General features: G+C 41.5%; 1 protein-coding gene across 2 annotated transcripts in view; it reads right to left on the bottom strand.

Annotated features, from left to right (window-relative positions):
* The window catches only part of LOC136144257 (ATP-binding cassette sub-family C member 4-like), a 243,740-nt gene that overhangs the window by 116,864 nt on the left and 103,329 nt on the right, over positions 1 to 23,547 (bottom strand). For both annotated transcript variants that reach the window (XM_065902003.1, XM_065902004.1), the window contains exons 10-14: positions 22,476 to 22,565; positions 18,314 to 18,505; positions 14,304 to 14,398; positions 13,994 to 14,080; positions 5,504 to 5,600 (exon numbers count right to left, since the gene is read on the bottom strand). In XM_065902003.1, the coding sequence (XP_065758075.1) occupies positions 5,504 to 5,600; positions 13,994 to 14,080; positions 14,304 to 14,398; positions 18,314 to 18,505; positions 22,476 to 22,565 (561 nt within the window). The remainder of the gene's footprint in view (positions 1 to 5,503; positions 5,601 to 13,993; positions 14,081 to 14,303; positions 14,399 to 18,313; positions 18,506 to 22,475; positions 22,566 to 23,547) is intronic.

The raw sequence follows: 23,547 nt of genomic DNA, 5'->3' as shown, positions 1-23,547 counted from the left end.
CATTGAGATAACTACTGTGGGCACTTGGGGAAGCAAAAACTATAGATGTCAGTGGAAGTATCAGTAGAGTTTTTTTTTGTTTTGTTTTGTTTTGTTTTTAGATAATTCAGATAAACTTCATGTGACAAGCAGAATTTTTAAAAACAGCCAATTGGAGAAGATATTCCAGGAAACAAACTTAAGGCTGCCTCGGAGGTGGGCACAAGCACATCTGCATAGGTAAGAGTCACTCATCACATCTTTGCTGACCATGTCACTGTCACAGTAGCAGGTGTTCAGCTGGGACAAGACCTGTAAGAAGTAGCTCTGGACAGAGAATCCACGAGCTGTGTCTTCATTGTCTGTATAACTTCCCCACACACTCAGGAAGTTCCCAACTGCAAATTCAATATTCTTTCCGTTCAAATCATTAAACAAGAAGGCCATGACACTGGAGTGGTTCTAAAGCCTTGGCAGCAAACCAAAACCTAACCCAAAATCGGTGAGCTCAAATTTGAGAGGAGAATTTAGAAACAACTAATCACAAGCAGATAACCAGGCCTTCTCAGATCAGGCAACTGCTTAAGCTACTGTCAATCTAATCAAGTTCTTTGAAAATACATGACATTTTACTTCAGTTTCCCTCCCTCCAGTTCAGTTCAGTCGCTCAGTCATGTCTGACTCTCTGCAACCCCATGGACTGCAGCACACCAGGCCTCCCTGTCCATCACCAACTCCTGGAGTCCACCCAAACTCATGTCCATTGAGTCAGTGATGCCATCCAACCATCACATCCTCTGTCGTCACCTTCTCTTCCCGCCTTCAATGTTTATCAGACTCAGGGCCTTTTCCAATGAGTCAGTTCTTCATATCAGGAGGCCAAAATATCGGAGCTTCAGCTTCAGCATCATTCCTTCCAATGAACATTCAGGACTGATTTCCTTGAGGATTGACTGGTTGGATCTCCTTGTAGTTCAAGGGACTTCAAGTGTCTTCTCTTACATATAGTTCAAAAGCATCAATTCTTCAGCACTCGACTTTCTTTATGGTCCAGCTATCACATCCACACATGACCACTGGAAAAGCTGTAGCTTTGACTAGATGGACGCTTGTTGGCAAAGTAATGTCTCTGCTTTTTAAAATGCTATCTAGGTTGGTCATAGCTTTCTTCCAAAGAGCAAGCGTCTTTTAATTTCATGGCTGCAGTCACCATCTGCAGTGATTTTGGAGCCAAAAAAAATAAAGTCTGTCACTGTTTCCTTTGTTTCCCGATCTGTTTGCCATAAAGTAATGGGTGGGACTGGATGCCATGATCTTCGTTTTCTGAATGTTGAATTTTAAGCCAGCTTTTTCACTATCCTCTTTCACTTTCATCAAGAGACTGATTCTTTAGTTCTTCTTTGCTTTCTGCCATATGGGTGGTATTATCTGCATATCTGAAGTTATTGATAAATCTCCTGCCAATCTTGATTCCAGCTTGTGCTTCATCCAGCCCAGTATTTCACATGATGTACTCTGCATAGAAGTTAAATATATAAGGTGACACTACAAAGTCTTGATGTACTCCATTCCTCATTTGGAACCAGTCTGCTGTTCCATGTCCAGTTCTAACTGTTTCTTCTTGACCTGCATACAGATTTCTCAGGAGGCAGGTCAGGTGGTCTGGTATTTCCGTCTCTTGAAGAATTTTCCACAGTTTGTTGTTATCTACACAGACAAAGTCTTTAACATAGTCAATAAAGCAGAAGTAAATGTTTTTCCAGAACTCCCTTGTTTCTATGATCCAACAGATGTTGGCAATTTGATCTCTGGTTCCTCTGCCTTTTGTAAATACAGCATGAACATCTGAAAGTTCTCAGTTCATGTACCGTTGAAGCCTAGCTTGGAGAATTTTGAGCATTACTTTGCTAGAGTGTGAGATAAGTGCAATTGTGTGGTAGTTTGAATATTCTTTGCAATGCCTTTCTTTGGATTGGAATGATAACGGATCCTTTCCAGTCCTGTGACCACTGCTGAGTTTTACAAATTTGCTGGCATATTGAGTGCAGCACTTTCACAGCATCATCTTTTAGGATTTAAAAGAGCTCACCTGGAATTCCATCACTGCCACTAGCTTTGTTCATAGTGAGGCTTTCTAAAGCCCACTTGACTTCACACTCCAGGCTGTCTGGCTCTAGGTGAGAGATCACATCATTGTGGTTATCTGAGTCATTAAGATCTTTTTTCTACAGTTCTTCTGTGTACTCTTGCCACCTCTTCTTAATATCTTCTGCTTCTGTTAGGTATATACCATTTCTGTAGTTTATTGTGCCCATCTCTGCATGAAATGCTCCCTTGGTATCTCTACTTTTCTTGAAGATATCCCTCATCTTTCCCATTCTATTGTTTTCCTCTGTTTCTTTGCACTGATCACTGAGGAAGGCTTTCTTATCTCTCCGTGCTATTCTTTGGAACTGTCATATGCAGATGCTTTTGCTATTTTCTAACCCCATGAAACTACACGCAGCTAATTCACTCAGTAGCAAACAAAATATGAAGCCAAAATTTCAGGATGCAAAACCAATCAAAGGAGGGCTTCTGGTTAAGGCAGATCAAGTAGAAGATAGTGCCCCAGGGCCCTACCTTTGATCCCTCTCATCCTATCCCCTGAGGGGTCCCCTGGAAGAAACTCTATGAAACTTTTGGGAACCATCTGATACTGAAGAATTAGAATTTTATTAAAGATATATTGTGTCTTGTGCCTCTTGAGAGACAAAATGCATACACCTTATTTAATGAAATTACCACTTTCTACTTAGTATCTGTAAGCTGCACAAGAAATTACTAGTGGTACAAAGACAGCAATTTCACTCAACAGCCAAGCCCTGACAATTCCAAGGGGACAAGGGGGCAGCCACCCCACCTCTGATGTGAGTGAGGGATCAAACAAATAGAAAGGATGGGCCTCAACTCATCCAGGCATGCTCTTTAGTGGACAAATTGTTGTTCTAAAATTGAGGATGGTATTCTCAAAAGAAGCAATAAGGGGGCCCCAAAACATATAGGGACTGGCTAAATATGTTATGGTGCCTCTCACTATTCTGTACTCAATACTGCCAACACAGAGTTTTACATACTAGTATCACCTGCTCTGTGGGTTTCCCTGGTAGCTCAGTAGGTAACGAATCCACCTGCAATGCAGGAGACCCTGGTTCGATCCCTGGGTTGGGAGTATCCCCTGGAGAAGGGATAGGCTACCCACTCCAGTATTCTTGGACTTCTCTGGTGGCACAGATGGTAAAGAATCTGCCTGCAACGCCAAAGACCTGGGTTCGATCCCTGGGATGGGAAGATTCTCTGGAGGAGGGAATAGCAACCCACTCCAGTATTCTTGCCTGGAGAATCCCCATGGACAGAGGAGTCTGGGGCCACAAAGAGTTGGACATGACTGAGTGACTAAGCACAGAACATCATCTGCTCTGCACATGAAGGTAACTGGTCTCAAGCTTAAGGAATTTGAGCTCCACATTCCTGGAGGAGTGGAGAACAGTCTACACATGGAATTGCTTCAAGAGGTAGAGATGCTATATTTTAATAATCTTTCTTAGAGCAGAAGTTCATTTGATAAGTGAGAGATTTGGCCACGGGTCTGTTGAAAGAGACAAGGGTTAACAACAGAGATGCTGAGGCACAGACACAGACAAACCAAGGGGTGAAATATCAAACAATTATCAAGTCTGAAAAATTCTCCCTAATCTCCAACCCACTCCCAATCATGTGAGGTATTGTGCACTGAATGGTGGCCCCTTAAAAAGGTGTGTTCAAGCCCTAAACATGATACCTGTGAACTGACCTTATTTGGAAGCAGGGTCTTAAGCTAAGATGAGGCCACACTGGAGCAGGGTGACCCTAAATCCAATATGACTGATGTCCTTATGAGAACAGAAGAGACTCAGACAAACAAGGGATAATGGCCACGTGGTATCAGAAGCAGAGACCACAATACTGAGCTGGAAGCCAAAGAACACAGGAAGGCCAGCGCACACCAGTGGCAGGAAGGACGGATTCTCCCCTGCAGCCTTCAGGGGGAGCACAGCCCTGCCAGCACCTGAACTGGGGACTTGTAGCCTCCAGAACAGGGAGACAATAAATTTCTGTTGTTTTGAGGACATAGAGAACAGACATGTAGTTCCAAACAGGGAGGGAGCTGGGGAGACTTTGAGTGCAAGGTTTCGGATTAGCAGATGTAAGCATTATTATGGAATGGGTAAACAACAAGATCTATCGTGTAGCACACAAAGAATTATATTCAGTATCCTATAATAAACCATAATGGAAAAGAATATTTAAAAATAAATATATATATATATATATGTGAATCACTTCACTGTACAGCAGAAATTAATACAATATGGTAAATCAACTATATTTCAATAAAATAAAATAAATTTATGTTGATTGAAGTCACCCAGTTCACAGTACTTTGTTATAGCAACTCTAAAAACTGATACTCTAGCCTGAGTCCACAGTTTTGTCTTCTCAGCTTTACTAAGACTTTTTTTTTTTTCATTTATTTTTATTAGTTGAAGACTTCTAACTGCTTCTGCTGTCACCTCTCCAGTGACTGTCAGAGGAACCTTTTAAATCCCACATCAGACTATATCCTCCTCTGCTCTGGACCATCCAAGGCTTCCATCTCATTTCTGGGCTCACTGCCACTGCTCAGAGACCAGCCTCCTCCATGTCCCCCTGTTCACTCTCCTCAGACACGCTGGTCTTGCTGCTGTTCCTCCAAACTGCCAGGTCAGCTCCTTCCTTAAGACCCCCTGCCTCAGATACCCTCTCCCAGGTGACAGCACAGTCCCCACCTTCATGTCACTCAGACCCCGTGAGGCACCAGCTCCTCAGGAAGGCAACCAGGATCTCACTTTCTCTGTCACATCCTCCCCATAAGAACAGGAGCCCCGTGAGGGCAGGGCTTTGTCCTCCTGCCGCACAGGCTCCCACATGTATCAGGCACATAGAGACCTGGGCAGGGAGACCAGCAACTGGAGACACCAGCCGAGTGGGCGTCTCTGACCTGGGTGCTCGGATACCCAACCTCGCTTCCTGTACTAATGGAAGATGCTCTTCAGGCAAACTGTGCATGACAATCATGTGGATACAAACAGGTCTTAGTATATCTCTAATTTCCAAATAATACAATTTGATTTAAATCCTGGAAAAGGAAAACAAAAAGTTCTAAATAACATTGCATCATTATCCTTAACAATTTCACTAGAACAGTGATGATTCAGTAGACTTGCTGTTGCACTTCTATACACTTTAGTCTTTACGTGGCTTAGAGTGTAATAGTGACATTTCTACAGGCCTTTGGATTCATCCTCAAATGTAAGAATACCATCAGTTCTGAGAAGAAGGAAGTGTACAACTGAGGGAGAAGAGGGCATTTACCATTAATCCAAGGAAAGTGACCTGTTGGGAGGCCTGGCTTTCAACACAACTGAGTGTCAGCAAGTTCCACAGACTTCTAGAAATTACTTACCTTTTCCAATAGCAGAATCTGACTTGCATCTTTTAGGTACTGCCACTGATGAGTCACTAAGATTGTGATCTTCTCATGCAACACTTGGCAAATACACCTACAAATGTAAAAGGTACAGTATGTAAAAACATGAATGGGGGTGCTTTCAATTGAAAACACATATTTTGAAAACATAATGAGACAAAGACAACACAGGAGTTGAAGATCTGTGGTTCAAATACCAAATAAATAATACAAAGTAAGTGCCAATATAAATTAATAAATCTGACCAGGTCTTCAAATTCATCAGCAGCAAACCTGAATCCAGATCTGCTAAAAAACTCTAAAAACCAGTCCAGTGAAGGAGGCACCAACAGCTAGGTTTTTTTTTCTTCAAAAAACTCATCAATTATTTACATGTTTCATGATGATAAACAACTGACCAGTAGTGAGATTCCAAAACCTGACTGAACTAAAGCACTATTTCATCCCTATACAGGAATGGGAGAAAAGGAATCTATGTCCTTTAAAACTCTGTACATTTTTCTCAGGCAGTTTTCTAAGTGATTGTTTATAATTTATAACATACATAGTAACAACAAAAAATTAATAGACTCTTGGTAACCTTTGCCAGAGTACATTTTCTAGGCTATTCTTCCCAAATAGCATTAGATAGAAAATGAATGCTAGTGAGGACTCCATACATCTCTGCAACATTCCATCCCAACCAGGAATTAAACTTTTCATTTGAACCGAAACTTTCTGAATATAAAAATGAAAGATGAGAGTCTAAATGGCCCAAATCAGAGGAAATCATCCAACAGCTCAAGACACACAATTCTGTTAGCCAAGACCCGGCCCCCCCCAAACTATCCAAAATTAAGTGTGCTTTTTTTTTTCACAGAAACCCCCTCAAACTGCCCCTATTTTTAAATGCAGACCTCAAGGAACTCAGCCCCAGTCTCTTCCTACAGGGTCCACAACCCCTTCAGAGAAGTGAGTAGCCAGGTCCGAGGCCCCCTTGAGCATGGGCAGGGCTCCAGGCAGGTACTCTGAGTGCTGCACCCTCACAGAGCAAATCTCAGGAACATGGACCAGAGCTCAGCCTGCTGAGTGAGTCAGATGGAGAACCTGGAGGCACTAGACTGCAGCTCAGTTCCATCAGACGAGCCACTAAACCTCAGTTTCTTCATCTCAGAACATTAATGGCAATCATGTGTTCTGAGAAGTCTAACCACCAGTCTGCTCAGTAAATGTCAGCTCCCTTCCCCAATCCTCCCTAACCACAAGTGGTCATGTGCTTTGCACTCAGAATAGAAAAACTCTGAGGGAACCCTCTGGACACAGGGTCTGTGATCAGAAAGAAGACCCTGGGATGCAGACACACTCACCATCATTTCATTAATTCCAAACAGATTTATTTGTACCTTTTGACATTTACCTTACCTTTTAGCTTTTGTTATCTTAACCTTTTAGCTTTTGTACCTAAGTTTCTTGACGGAGTAACCCCCTCCTCCTGTTAGTACTGAAGTTTTTCATGAAATTGTTGTCAATCAGTCCATAAGTCATGTCCAACTCTCTGTGACCCCATGGACTGCACCACACCAGGCTTCCCTGTCCTCCACTGTCTCCACAGTTTGCTCAAATTCATGTCCATTGAGTCATTGATGCTACCTAACCATCTCATCCTCTGCTGCCCCCTTCTCCTTTTGCCTTCAATCTTTCCCAGTGTCAGGGTATTTTCCAATGAGTTGGCTCTTCGCATCAGGTGGCCAAAGGATTGAAGCTTCAGCTTCAGCATCTGTCCTTCCAATGAATATTCAGGACTGATTTCCTTTAGAACTGACTTGTTTGATCTTTTTGAAGTCCAAGGGACTCCCAAGAGTCTTCTCCATGACCACAATTTGAAAGCGTCAATTCTTTGGCACTCAGCCTTCTTTGTAGACCATCTCTCACATCCATATATGACTACTGGAAAAACCATAGCTATGACAATACAGACTTGTCTGCAAAGTGATGTCTTTGCTTTTTAATACACTGTCTAGGTTTGTCATAGTTTTCCTTCCAAAGAGCAAGTGTCTTTTAATTTCATGGCTGCACTCACTGGCCACAGTGATTTTGGAGCTCAGAAAAATAAAATGTCACTGTTTCTACATTTTCTCCTTCTATTTGGCATGAAGTGGTAGGACTGGATGTCATAGTCTTAGTTTTTCTTAACATTGAGCTTCAAGACAGCTTTTTCACTCTCTTCTTTCATCCTCAGGTGGCACAGTGATAAAGAATTTGCCTGCCAATGGAGGAGACATGGGTTCAATCCCTGGATTGGGAAGATCCCCTATAGAAAGAAATGGGAACCCACTCCAATATTCTTGCCTGGAAAACTCCATGGACAAAGGAGATTGGCAGGCTGCAGTCCATGGGGTTGCAGAGTCAGACATGACTGAAAATACACATGTACATACTTTCACCCTGATCAAGAGGTTCTTTAGTTTCACTTCGCTTTCTGCCATTAAGGGTGGCATCATCTGCAAATCTGAGCTTGTTCATATTTCTCCCAGCAATCTTGATTCCAGTTTGTGATTCATCCACCCAGCATTTTACATGATGTACTCTGCATAGAAGCAAAATAAGCAGGGTGACAATATACAGCCTTGACATACTCATTTTCAAATTTTGAACCAGTCAGTTGTTCCATGTCTAGTTCTAACTGTTGCTTCTTGATCCACATACAGGTTTCTCAGGAGACAGGTAAAGTAGTCTGGTATTCCCATCTCTTGAAGAATTTTCCACACTTTGTTGTGATTCACACAGTTAAAAGCTTTAGCATAGTCAATGAAGCAGAAGTGGATTTTTTTAGATTTCCTTGCTTTCTCTATGATTCAGTGAATGATGGCAATTTGATCTCTGGTTCCTCTGCCTTTTCTAAACCCAGCTTGTACATCTGGAAGTTCTCAGTTGACGTACTGCTGAAGCCTAGCTTGGAGAATTTTGAGCATTACCTTGCTAGCTTATGGAATGAGTGCAACTGTACAGTAAATTGAACATTCTTGGGAATGTTCTTTGGAATTCATGGAATTATTTTTCTTTAGTTCAAAATACCTTCAATAGTCCCCGAAGGCAGATGTTAATCAAATATGATGGGCTGCTTTATCCAAGATGGACCAACTGAAAAGTTTTAAAATGTTTTCTTCCTAGCATTCCATTACAGATGAGGTACTATAATTACAATGAAGTGATCAGTTGATGACTTTGAACTTTTTCCCAAATAATAATTTTTATCCAAATCTCTATAAAAATACTTTATTTTCCAAGTTTTTAAGAGTAAAGTTTTCCAAGTCATGCCATAAAAAATAATTGCTTCAGCGATGAACTGTTTACACATTATTTCTAGATAAGAGCTGTTAACCATATAATTCCCTATATCAAAATAATCCTATATAAATGCTGTGTTAAGAGGGGACATGGTAGGTTATTGTAGAAGGGTTATAAGTAATACAGAGTCCCAACTTCAATTTGACTGACAGACTTTTGTTAGGCAGAGGCGCTATCCCAAGTGCTGAGGATACACCCACAAGTCAAGACAGTAGACAACACTCTGCACCATGGAGAGGGGAATACACTGAACTAGTGCAGAAAAATGCACTATTGGGCTGTGATATATGCTCTGAGGGAAAGGCAAGGGGGCGCTACTGTCTGAGATAGGGTGACATGGGAGCCCTGAGACTATCTGGGGAAAAATCCTGGAAGAAGAAACAGCAGGTGCAGCGGTCCTGGGACAGAACATGCTGGGCTGAGGCGCCTTCCTGCATTCACTGCTTAGGGTCGGGTGGCGGGGGCAAGTGCACCCACTGAGGGCTGTGGGAAGACAGAGGGCATGGGGGCCCCCTGGAGGAGCAGGAGGGAATGGCAGGACCCATCTTCCACCTTCCTTCTGTGTGCTGGTACACTGCTCCCTGGTTCTGGGACAGAGGGACCAGTATGTACAGACAGACAGGAGAAAGGGTCCCCCATAAATCCAGCACAGCCGGATACTGATTGGGTGTGGGGATGAGCTGGAAAGGTTGATGGGGCAAACAGCAAGGAAGCCTGTTCTCTGTTTGAGGACCTGAAACTGTATCCTGAATGGGGTGGGAGGACAGGGAGGATCTATGAAGGGCTGGAACAGGAGGGTGAGCTATGTAGATAGCAGTGTCAGAATCTGATCAGGACAGACCTGAAGAGCAGATGATGCAGGAGGTGGGGGGTCTGATGAAGTAGGGCTGGACCAGGACACCATCCATGGTTGGACACAAGTGTCACTGCATCAGTTCACCTAAGGCCCCTCACCTTATGTAGGTGATAGAACTCACTTAGTGTAGTAAGTGTAACAACATATAGGTGTAAAACTTACTGACCTTAATAACCTTGGGTATAGATTCATGACTAAAGAAAACTGTTAATGGCTAGTAGAAATATGATTTGCTCACTTTTAATACAAAATATTCCCCATTATTAAGCTTCAACACAACCACCATCTCTCATAGCATAATGTTCCATCCAATTTTCTAACTCACTGAGAACATTCTCAGTTGTTTGCATTCATGTTCACTGCTCTAAGTTTCCCCAGAGAATGTGGTTCTGATTAGCAAAGGACAGTCTTAATTAACAAGCTTGCTTTTATCAAGTGTACCTCCAGAGTCATTACACACAAAATGTTGAGAGGACTTTATTAGCACATCCTGGGTTCAGAAAAGAACTTGGGAGAATTTTTGTGATGAGCGCAGTGACACTTGACAATCAGAACTCTGTCTCCTCCCTTCCCGGTGATGCAAATACAACAGTCAGCAGAATCCCTTCTTATGCTGATGGAGAACTTGTGCAGATGCACACAAGACAGAGTGACAGACATTTGTGAGTTCAGGATAGCGTATTGAGAACAGGGAGGCTGAACTACTCATGATACCAGAAGGGCAGGTTGGAAAATCTCTGTCACAGTACTAGAGCCATCACTGAACTCATGACAAGACACAAGGCATTTCTCTAAGGGAAAATTCATCAAGCCATGATCAGGAGAGGTTGGGAAAGGGGGTCAGACCAGAGAGCTGGAGGCCATGCCAAGCGTCAGCTGTGCTGCTCTCGTGTATTTTGAAAGAGTCCGTACTACTGTGCATTTTTTGTGTGGCAAAATACACAGAATGTGAAATCTATCATTTTAACCATTTTAAAGTATACAGCTCTGTAACGTTAAGTACATTTACATTGTTGTGTAACCATCAACACCACTCATCTCCAGAGCTCTTTCATCAGCCCAGCACTAAGCACAAGTTACACACAAACTTTGGTAGAACTCGTACAATGACCCTGCTAGTGGATGTGGAACACCAGCTCCTTGTATCCAGAGCTCAGAGTTGCCCCCACATGTCTCTCTCTCACACACTGCTAACTCTGCTGAAATCGTTTTACTTTGCTGAGTAGCATGAATTGTGAGTTGTGAATGAATTATTTCTCCTACAAACATACATGCTGATGTCTTAACCCCCAGTACCTTAGAATTTGGTGACAGGACCTTCCAAGAGGTATTCGAGTTAGATGAGGCCATTAGGGTGGGCCAGATATAATCTGACTGGTGTCCTTAGAAGAGGAGACTAAGACATAAGGACAGAAACACAGGGGTGCACGTGGACAGAGGGAGGACCATTGAGGACACAGTGAGGAGGATGCCATCAGAAGCCAAGTAGAGAGGTCTAAGGAGAAACCAAACTGCCCACACCTTGATCTTAGACTTGCCCAGCTTCCAAAACTATAAGAGATAAACTTATGCTATTTCTCAGCCTCCCAGGCTCTGGTCTCCTGTGAGAGCAGCCTGGATGGACACAGCCCCAGCAAACCAACATGGGACCTGACAGCGAGAATTTCCAAATAGCTTCTCTTTGCCAAACACCCTGCCTCCTCCAGGCAAGGACGCGTCTGCTATTCTCCTCACAGCCCTGCTTCCTCCTCCCTCCATACCTGAGCCTCTACTCTTCCTTCAGAAAAGGACTGGGTCCGCCTCTCAGCCTCCACACACCCGCCCAGCCCGCAGGCCCCCAGGGCACTTCCTGTCCCACTCCCAGCACAGGGAACTTTCCAGTTTCAATGAAAACCTCCAGTTGCCACTTCTGCTTTCCCTCAGCACTTACTATCCTGTATTAAAACCCTCTAAATGTCAAAAAGCAACAGTTAGAATGGGACATGGAACAACAGACTGGTTCCAAATTGGGAAAGGAGTATGTCAAGGCTGTGTATTGTCACCTTATATGCAGAGGGCATCATAAGAAATGCTGGGCTGGATGAACCACAAGCTGGAATCAAGATTGCTGGAAGAAATATCAATAACCTCAGATATGCAGATGACACCACCCTTATGGCAGAAAGTGAAGAGGAACTAAAAAGCCTCTTGACGAAAGTGAAAGAGGAGAGTGAAAAAGTTGGCTTAAAGCTCAACATTCAGAAAATTAAGATCATGGCATCTGGTCCCGTCATTTCATGGCAAATAGATGGGGAAACAGTGGAAACAGTGACAGACTTTATTTTGGGGGCCTCCAAAATCACTGCAGATGGTGATAGCAGCCATGAAATTAAAAGGTGCTTGCTTCTTGAAAGAAAAGTTATGACCAACCTAAACAGCTTATTAAAAAGCAGAGACTTTACTTTGCCAACAAATGTCCACCTAGTCAAAGCTATGGTTTTTCCAGTAGTCATGTATGGATGTGAGAGTTAAACCATAAGGAAAGCTGAGCACCAAAGAATTGATGCTTTTGAACTGTGGTGTTGGAGAAGACTCTTGAGAGTCCCTTGGACTTCAAGGAGATCCAGCCAGTCCATCCTAAAGGAAATCAGTCCTGAATATTTATTGGAAGGACTGATGTTGAAGCTGAAACTCCAATACTTTGGCCACCTGATGCAAAGAACTGAGTCATGGAAAAGACCCTGATGCTGGGAAACATTGAAGGTAGGAGGAGAAGGGGATGACAGAGGATGAGATGGTTGGATGGCATCACTGACTCAATGGGCATAAGTTTGTGTAAACTCTGGGAGTTGGTGAGGGACAGGGAGAGCTCACATGCTGCAGTCCATGGGGTCACAAAGAGTCGAACACGACTGAGCAACTGAACTGAACTGAACTGCTGACCTTTTCCCAGGCATCTGTCTTAACAAGCTCCACGTAGGACAGGTTTCTTACAGGCAGGAATGAGAGCTGAGTGTCCTAGTCTCCCATAATTCTGCCCAGTGTGGGTCCTTCCCCTCTACTGGCTGACCGTCTTCCGTTGTAAACTAAGAGGTTTTGTGCAGTGACACCTCTAAGGGCGTCGATCTCAGGGCATACAGCAGGGCTTTAGTAAGTGCAGCTGGAAGGATTTGTTGGCTTCACCAAGGTGAACAACAGCAAGATGGAGTAGATGTGAATGCTTCAGAAAAAGCAAGTTTGTGAGACTTTCAAAAAGACCTGTTTAGATTCCAGCAGAGGTCTCAGTCAGTGTGTATTAGGACACATTATACACAGAAAAGCATCAGAGTCTTTCTACCTCAGGGATTCAGTGGTCAAGCAAGAACTACCAACAACAAATTCCAGAAACACAAAGTGAGAGTCAGGACTTAAGCCAGATTCTAGATACCTAGTTTCAAATTCAAGTTAACCCTACATGTGGGCCTAAGTATTCATTCTACTAAGCATTGATGAAGCAATGTTAATGTTTGAGGCCATATGCTGGTGAGGAATAAATCAATTTGGAATTCTAGACTTTGGTAAGAATTTCAAATGACAAGCATAATAACCCAACAAGGCCTTTCCCGAGAAGTCGTGTGTCAGTACTAAAATCTTCACTTCTAACATGCCTTAAACAAATGATGGAGGAAAAGAACTGGCAGCCAAGTAGCAGGTCACCTAGTCCCATTCTCCAATTTAAAAAATGTATATTACCTTTCTTCTTTTTAAATATTTGTTTGGCTACGTCAGGCCTTAGTCGTTTCATGCAGCATCTTTTGTTTCAATGCACAGACTCTCAAGCTGTGGTGTGCAGGCTCTGGAATATGCGGGCTCAGCAGTTGTGACCCATGGGCTTAGTTATTCCATGGCATAAGAGATCTTAGTTCTTCAACAGGGATCAAACCCATGTCCACTGCATTGCAAGGCAGATTCTTAACCACTAGACCAACAGACCACCCTATTCATAGTCCTTCTTATCCCTGAGGTCTGGATTCAGCAACTACAAGTAGCAGGGGGAAATCTGCCATCTATCACTCATTCCCTAAAGCACAGACCCCACTGTCCTCTGCACACTGGAAGCACCTTCTGTATTTTCCTGCCCTGACTTCAGCGTGATGCAAAATTTCTCTATGATGGATCTTCTGTGGAGGGAAGGGAGGGGAGGGAGAAACACCAGGCAGAATGAGTTGAGTCTGCCAAAGTACAAAGGCTTTCCTGAGCTCTCTTCCCTGGTCTCTACAGGGTTTCTGGAAAGAAGAAATGATAGAAAACAGGAGCAAACTCACTGTTTGAACAAGTGCCTGCTGACTTCTGCATCCACTGCGCTGAGTGGATCATCCAGGAGGTAGATGTCTGCATCCTGATACAGGGCTCTAGAAAACGTAGAGAGATGTCAGGAGAAGACACTTCACACTCCTTGAGTCTCATCTCTGAATCATGATAGTGTTCGAAAACTCTATGTTCATTTCAAGAGCCTAGGGAAAGAGCCAAGACCCTGCTTAACACAGGCCCACCCGGTGAGCAGGGTCTGCATGTTCACATCCACTAGGAGCCATGAAGAAAGAGGGGCGGGATGACAACTGAAATGCCATTTACCTTGCAAGGTTGACCCGGGCTTTCTGCCCTCCACTCAGTGTAGTTCCTTGGTCTCCTATGACAGTTAGATCTCCATTTTCCAGAAACTGTAAATCCTACATGGAGAGAGAAAAGGGAAAAAAAACAAAGAATTAAAATGTGCTATCCCCCTGCCATCTTAGCCCTTCAGCATTAGTACTTCATATAAGTGTTTGACCAGCAGCAGCGTGCTTATTTTCATAGCAACTAAACTGTAACTTTGAACATTAAAAAAAAAAAAAAAAAAAAAAACTTCTCAGGAATTTTAATGTGTTTTCATTGTATATTTTTTTTCACAGCATTTATTCATTTGACCATTATAACAGGTATTTATTGAGCATTGATTATACGGCAGGCATCGTTCTGGGCACATGAATTCAGCCATGAGGAAACAGTCTCAGAGTTTCTTTCCATGGTGGGAGACAGATGACATGTAAAATTAACCTGAGCACAAGTACTGAGGATGAGAAGGAAAAGGAAGCCGGCTCCGGGTTCCTAAGTTTCTGTTTACATCTCTCATCTCTCATGAAGGACTGTCTTACTCTGGTCCATCATTTGTACATTGGCACATGGTGTCTCTCAGCTCCTGGAGGGTAAGATCTGTGGTGGACCCCGATGCTGTTTATCTCTAATCCTCACAACGAGCTGCACAGGAAGTACTGGCCCCACATCACAGATGAGGAAACTGAGACTAACTGAGGTCACATCACTGTCTGAGGAATGCCTTTACATAATGTACCATGTATAGGGCACCTACATAAACATAAACTTAAATAATGGAAGTTAGATATTCCAATACCTTCTTTCTTACATGTCATATTTTATGGATGTGTTTTACCAAAAACTGAGCTTATAATTAAGAGCTAATTTTTTTCAAAGTTATTCTAACATTTATAAAGTGCCTGTTGTGTCCCTAGCAATCAGGTGCTTTAAAATCACTCCTGCATTTCACCTCAAAACAACAGTATGAGGTTGATAATATTATTATCTCTATTTTACAGATGAAGAATTATGCACCTAGTGATCAGAGAAACAGACTCAATTAAGCCTCTGACTTCTGGGCCTTGAAGTTGATGTCATCAGTCTGAATTGATGTTGCCACTGTGATTCCTGTGATCACTGTGATTCATTTATCCCTATTTTATTGTGTTAATAGAAATGTTTTCAGCTCAATGAACTTAAATGTTTACTTCAATTAAATCTAGTATAACATATCATGTCATAATTAACATATGTAATAAAAGAAAATTTACTTTTTTCTGTTTTTTTCTTCCAGGACTTGGGGGCAGTGGGGTTAGGGAAAACAGTGAGGAGAAATCTTTATTTATATGTACATATATTTGTAGAGAAAAGGGCTATAATAGTAAAAATAGCTACCATTTACTAAATCACTAGCATGTTTGCATTCCACATGCACGACCTGTAGCATTTACAATAATCCCATCTCTCCCTGCATTCAATAAGAAAAGAAATTGAGATAAACACCCAGAGTTAATAAATATGATTGTTTCACTCCATAAGCCAAGACTTTTCTACTACATATACAGTTTCTATAACTACAGGCCAAAATAGTTCTAGGACATCCCTATTATCTATGAAAGCATTATGCCCATCCACTGATACAGGGATTCCAAAAAAGATAAACAAAGAGTATCATTAGGTGGTTCCCAGGTGTAAAAACCTTGCTGACCTCTTACTAATCATAGTCACAGATGACATTTCAGAGCAGCAACAAAACCTCCTGGATACCCTCTGATCCAGAGTCTTCATTTTGCTGGAGATACATCAGAGGTCCAGGCAGGTAACAGGACATGTCCAGAGTGACAGTGAGCAAGTGACAAAGCTGGGGTCAGGACTCTGCTCTCCGATCCCTGCCTTCCTGCCAAGGACGAAATGGGCACAAAGGGCCCCAACTCCATGTCCCAACCATGCAGAAAACAGGAGAGTGGTCCATGTTTATAAACGTCACATCACATACAGAAGAATCACTGTGCAGGCCAGTCCTGCAGGGCCCCTTCCCACCAGCGTCTGTGCTGCACACATGCCCTAGGCTGGGTGAAGCCCCAGGACACCGCCCGCATTACCGGTCCAGTCACCCCACGTGGCTGCAGCAAAGCATCGACTCCCATGGAAAGTACTGAATGGCAGCCACTGTCCCAGCACCTGCTCTTCTCCAGAGATGCTCAAGTGTGGGGAAAAAGATAAGGTTGAGATTTCCAGAAAGGTGAGGTCATAAAAGAAATAGCCACACAGTGACCTGACCTGGGTCTTTGGAGCCTGATCTGGACATCAAAAAGTCAACTCGATTAAGGTAATTATTAACCTATTTCTTAAGAAATGCCTGAAATCTATTTATTTCCCATCCCACTTTCATAAATCACCCACTTTTTTAATAAGTTGTTCCTTATAAACTTCCTCAATTGAAAGGCAGCACAGCACTGTGGAGTCTAGAGTGCTGCTGACACAGCTCTGAACCTGAGCTGCCAGTGTTGAGGTGAGTCCTTTCTTCTCATCAAGCCTCAGTTTTACCAACTATAAAATGAGGTGGTAACATCAAAGACACTGGTAAAAGATTCATAACTCATATTTCTTTTTATGTGTGTATATGTGTGAGCGACACACAGAAAACAGATTGGCACATGGACTCAATAAATGAGAGCTCACTGTCTTACATTTGCTTTCCCTCTTATTTTCTTACACAGTATGTACATCATTTACTAAAAATCTAGTTCATTGTTGCTAACTTGACATCATTTCTGCAAAGGCACAATCATCCATTAACAATAACCCAGGAGGAAGAAACAAGAATTAAACAAGCAATTCTGTTTGTCCACATCATCATATAACAGTACTCAGCTGATACAATCTATGAAATTCAAGCCATTGTCCAAGCAAAATTATTATTTCCTCAGAAAGTGGGTCTGGAGCCTTCAACCCCACACCTTTGAAAGTCTGTCCCAGACTTTTCTTCACAGGATAAAAGAAGTCAGATGTCCAGACTGCACTGAAAAGACCCCAGGGGAAGCCCTTTAACATTGTTATTCACGGATTTTTCTAACCCAAGAGAGTAACATAATATTTATCAGTATTTAAATTTTTCTTTCTTTTTGCCAAATTATATTCTCCTATCAGGCAAGTTTAGTTTCCATTATTCACTAATTTATATCCCAATGTATAGTTAAACATCTCGGCTTGCCATTTCCTGTGAAACTCAGGGCCATTCCTGAAAACAACCTCTCCATAGTAAAAGATACAGTATTAAAAAGAAATGTTAAAGCATTCCATTTTCTTTAAAGAGTAAACTACAAGTCAAAAATGAAGTGGAGAGGGAAACCTAGAGACTGAAATGGAGCAAGAAAGCATCAACCAAATACAGTGGACAGACCTCATACAGAGTCTGATTTCAACAACGGTGAAGGAGATTTCTCAGTGATATGATTTACAACATGTAAACACAGACTAGAAGCTTGATGCTATTCAAGCATTTGAGCTATTTTTCAGGTGACATCATGTGGTGATTTTTTCCCAAAGGTTATCCTATCTTGTAAAGAAAACTAATGATATGTTTACAGATGAACTAATCTGAGGTCTAGGATCTGCTTCAGAATACTCAGGGGTCAGGGTAGGGCTGGCAGGGGGCAGGAGTAGAGATGCACCAAGACTGGCCACCAGCTGATCTTGGTTAAATCTGGGGGTGGGTACATGAGGGTTCATTACACTACACTATTTCTGTAAATTTTGATAATCATTCATTAAAGAAAGAAATTAAAAAGTGAATAAAACATTATAAAATTAAACAACCACCCACTACTTTCCAAAGGCATTCTGTAAGTGCTGCTATCGCATTGGCATTGAAACAGCTGGGTTACACGTGTATATTTACCCAGAAATCTTGCAGAATTTGAAACAAAATTTTAACAAACCCTGTAGTTTAAACCAACACTATCATTATTTGAAATTTGAGTATATGCAACTCAAAAGTCATTACTCACCTTTTCCAAAGCACAAGCCTTTACTACTTTTTCATATCGTTCTTTTTCATATTTCTTCCCAAATAAAATGTTACTCCTCACAGTTCCTAAGAACACCCAGGGCTGCTGAGAAACATACGCGATCCTCCCGTGTACGCTGACCTTCCCCTGGCTCAGAGGCAGCTCCCCCAGCACAGCGCCTAACAGTGAGGACTGAAATAGACAGCAACACACACACGTGAACAGGCAGCACTCAGGATAGAACAAACCTGTAGCACAGCAGACCCCACAGTCGTACTTTATACACTATAGAACCCTTTCATTTAGAACAGAATGAAGTAGAGCCCTGGCAATTTCGAAAAAGAAAAAGAAAATAACCCTATTGGTCCACGGAAAACTAATGGTTGATAAGGAACATTAATGTAATACTATAACAACCTAAACTACTCAGAGTTTCCCTCAAATGAAAAATTATATTCAGAAAAGACTAGCTAAGAATGTTAAACATTCTTAACTAGCAGAGCAGCCCAGCAGAATGTGTATTTCTTGTATCCAATGTTTAGTTGTTTCTGCATCTAGGTATCCTTTACTTGACAAACACTTATTATCAAAAAGCTACATGTGATGAATATATCCAAATATTATTATTAAAAGAACTCTGAAGTGAGTTGTGTCCAAAGAGCAAAAGTCTATACTAGAGAAAATCATCACTGTCTTGTGTACACATCTCACATCTAGATTTCCACATTTTGTTTTTTTCAGACCAAGTACAGATGCTAGTTCCAAATAGGGAAAGGAGTACATCAAGGCTGTACATTGTAACCCTGCTTATCTAACTTAGATGCCATAGTGTATCATGAGAAATGCTGGACTGGATGAAGCACAAGCTGGAATCAAGATTGCCAGGAGAAATAATCAATAACGTCAGATATGCAGATGACACCACCCTTACGGCAGAAAGTGAAGAAGAACTAAAGAGCCTCTTGATGAAAGTGAAAGAGAAGAGTGAAAAAGTTGGCTTAAAACTCAACATTCAGAAAACTAAGATCATGGCATTTGGTCCCATCATGGCAAATTGGTCCCTATTCATGGCAAATAGATGGGGAAACAGTGTGAGACTTTATTTTTGGAGGCTCCAAAATCACTGCAGATGGTGACTGCAGCCATGAAATTAAAAGACACTTGCCCCTTGGAAGAAAAGTTATGACCAACCTAGACAGCTTATTAAAAAAGCAGACACAGTACTTTGCCAACAAAGGTCCATACAGCCAAGGCTATGGTTTTTCCAGTAGTCATGTATGGATATGAGAGTTGGACCATAAAGAAAGCTGAGTACCAAAGAATTGATGTTTTTGAACTGTGGTGTTGGAGAAGACTCTTGAGAGTCCCTTGGAGTGCAAGGAGATCCAACCAGTCCATCCTAAAGGAAATCAGTCCTGAATGTTAATTGGAAGGACTGATGTTGAAGCTGAAACTCCAATACTTTGGCCACCTGATGCGAACAGCTGACTCTTGAAAAGACCCTGATACTGAGAAAGATTGAAGGTGGGAGGAGAAGGGGATGAGATGGTTGGATGGCATCACCAACTCAATGGATATGAGCTTGAGTAAACTCCGGGAGTTGGTGATGGACAGGAAGGCCTGGCATGCTGCAGTTCATGGGGTTGCAAAGAATCAGACACAACTGAGCGACTGAACGGAACTGAACTGACAGCTGCATATTTACTTCAAATCTTTAACAACACATGGATGTGGTATGTCTGTGTCCACATCACACTAAGCTGAAATAACCTGCCTGTGTATCTGTCTCACCCAGGAACCTGGTTGCCTCTGGAAGGCAGAGGCATCAGGGTCTTGCTCATGTCCGAATCTCTAGCTTCAGCACATGGCTGCACCTTCACTACACATGCACTGATGATGCCAAGTCAAGTCACGTGAGGAAATGCTCAAAGCTTCCCAGAAGAGCCTTTGCAACCCCCAGTCTTCCTGGAGGGGCCACTGTGATGAAAAGGAAGTCCCCATGTCTCTGTCCATCCTGAATAGCTGTCACATAAATAATTTCCTTTAATGTCCAAATTCCCAACAAGCTGTTTCCAACTGTACAACATGAAGCACCAAGAAGGAAAACATAATGTGCATTTATCCAGATTTATGTGGCCATGATACCTTCTTGTAAAATAAAAGTTTCATGGAACACACCTAGAGAAATGCTGTTCTAGATACATCTAGTTAAAACTGTTTTCCTTATAGCAGCATGAAAAGTCAAAGAAAAGTCCTTTCCCAACAAGAAAACCACTGGCAGAACTTTCCTGCTGGTACAGTGGTTAACACTCTGTGTTTCCACTGAAGGGTGCATGGTTTTGATCCTTGGTTTGGGAACCAAGAGCCCACATACCTCACAGGTGCAGCAAAAAAAAAAAAAAAAAAGAGGTAAACCAGAGGCAGACATTCTTGTAATGGAAGCTGAAGGAAAGTTCTGTCTTCTTGCCAATAAAACTAATAAAGATTTTTCTCAAAGGAAAAAAAAATTGTGTTACTAGCAACAAAAAGTCAGAAGGAAAAATTAAGGACATAATCCCAATCATCATTGTATCAAAAAGAATAAAATACTTAGGGAAAAAGTTACCTTGGGAGACAAAAGACCAAAATGAAGAAAACTGTAAGACACTGATGAAAGAAATCAAAGATGACGTGAACAGATACACTGTGTTCTTGGACTGTAGGAATCAATATTATGAAAATGACTATACTACTCAAAGCAATCTACAGATTCAATGCAATCCCTGTCAAATTACCAATAGCATTTTTCACAGAACTAGAACAAAAATTCTTACAGTTTGTTTAGAAACACAAAAGATCCCAAATAGCCAAAGTAATATTGAGAAGAAAAGGAAAAAAAAAAACAAAAAACAAACCAAAAAAAAAAAAAAAAAACAAACCCAGAGCTGGAAGAATCAAGGTCTCTGACTTCAGACTATACTACAAAGCTATAGTAATCAAGACAGTACAGGGCTGGCACCAAAAAAAAAAGAAAAACAGAAATACAGATCAATGGAACAGTATGGCAAGCCCAAAGATAAACCCATGCACCTGTGAACACCTTATCTTTGACAAAGGAGGCAAGAATATACATTGGAGAAAAGATAGCCTCTTCAATAAGGGATGCTGAGAAAACTGGACAGCTACATGTACAATAATGAAATTAGAACACTTCCTAACATCATATTGTTCTTGTTTTAGGAGGGAGACCTGGGTTCAATCCCCTGGAGGAGAACATGGCAACCCACTCCAGTATTCCTGCTGGAGAATCCCCATGGACAAAGGAGCCTGGCAGGCTACAGTCCATGGGGTAGCAAAGAGTTGGACATGACTGAGTGACTAAGTACAGCTCAGCACAGGAAGCTGCTTATAGAGCACAGGGAGCTCAACCAGTGCTCTGTGATGATCTGGAAGGGTGAGATGGGGGAGGGTGGGAGGGAGGCTCAAGAGGGAGGGGATATATATATATATATACACACACTTACAGCTGAGTCAGGTTGTTGTACAGCAGAAACTAACACAACATTGTGAAGCAATTATGTTCCAAATGAAAAATAAATTAAAAAAAAAAAAAAGAATGACCATGGATGACTCACTAAAACAATGTAAACCTAAGACAATAGAATAGCATTTTTAATGAACTGAAAGATAGGGACTATAATCATCATGGAGATTTCACAAGTGTAACAATCAACAAAAACTTCTCAAGAGAGTAAATCTTTATAGATCCCTCTGTGGAATGAACTTACACTTTGGCTCAGAAGGTCCCTGGGTCCTCCAATGACTGTCCAGGACTCCTGTGCCCATGAGAAAACTATGCAGGCCTCTCCATACTCTTCTCAGCAAGTTTCATGGCAATCACTGCAATCCTTACCAAATATCTCTTATATGACACTATAAATTATAAGGAATCAATACACTGTGTACATGTAAAACTTTCTGAGAATCAAGATGGATGTGTGGGAACAAAACTAAGGCAATGCAGAGGTGGATTTCACTGTAATTATTTTACTATTATTCAATTTTAATAAACTATCCTGTTTAAAAAAAAAACAACATTGTACACACAGCTTTGGGATCAACTCTGAGAATTTAATAGGGACTGTGGTGTTGCATCAAGCTGCCGAAAGGCACCACAACTTACCTTTCCTGCTCCCACAGGTCCGACCACAGCTAACAGTTCACCAGGTCTGACAGTAAAGGAAAGGCCTTGTAAGGTTGGGGTTCTTGATTCCTGCAAATTAAAGTGATAAAAACATACCCATTTCAATAAAGTAAAGCCAAATGCTACAGAAAATGGAGAAAATAATATAATATTCATTGATATGCAAATTAACCCACATTTTTCTCCTGCCTATTTTAACACATCCTGTCCCGGAGGCCAATCATATCTCTTTGGGAGTTTGAAGCAGCTTTAGTTGCCTTTAGGTAGGCTCCTTCTTTTACCAGATTCCCACACTGACATGACTTTAGACACGCACAGATTTTAAGTAGGTGAAATGACAAGGCATCTGCATGAAGTGAAAAGTTCATAATGCATATTAACTTATTAAAATAATATACTTTATAGAGTGTCCAGTATGTGAACTTTTTTAATCATTTATAAGTTTTCAATATGACCCTTGGCTATATCTCATTTAGCAGCATAGGTATATGGCAGACCTGGACCTTTAAATAATTTGAATCTCCACTAATCTCTCTATTTTCACTTGATAAAGAGAATCTCAGTAATGCTCAGCAAGCAAAGGAGCATTTTATATAAAGAAGTCATTCTCAATATGGGTTGGCCAAAAAGTCTGTTCAGTTTTTTCTGTAAGATGGCTCTAGTAGTACTAAGTTGTCTTTAACTTTATTCAAAACAATGTCATTAAGATTGTATTATGACAGCTGTCATGTCAGCATGCATTTTAAAAAACTTTTTAAAATTGGTGAATTTTTGTGTAGCCATTTTAATATTAAAATAAAAGCAACATTTTGGGCACATTATGTTTTACTATTTCTTTTTTCTTTCTTTCTTTTTTTTTTTTTTTTTTTGCTTTACTATTTCAAGAGAGGTTAAAATGCAACTGAAATGCAGAAAACAACTTGTGCAGTATATGGAGAATGTGCTGTGACTGATCAAATGTGTCAAAAGTGGTTTGCAAAGTTTTGTGTTGGATATTTCTTGTTGGATTATGCTCTACTGTTAGGTAAGCCAGTTGAAGTTGATAGAGATC

The sequence above is a fragment of the Muntiacus reevesi genome, chromosome 11 (genome assembly GCF_963930625.1).
Source record: "Muntiacus reevesi chromosome 11, mMunRee1.1, whole genome shotgun sequence".
In the NCBI taxonomy this organism is placed as follows: Eukaryota; Metazoa; Chordata; class Mammalia; order Artiodactyla; family Cervidae; genus Muntiacus; species Muntiacus reevesi.
This window is presented reverse-complemented; position numbering and strand designations above follow the sequence as displayed.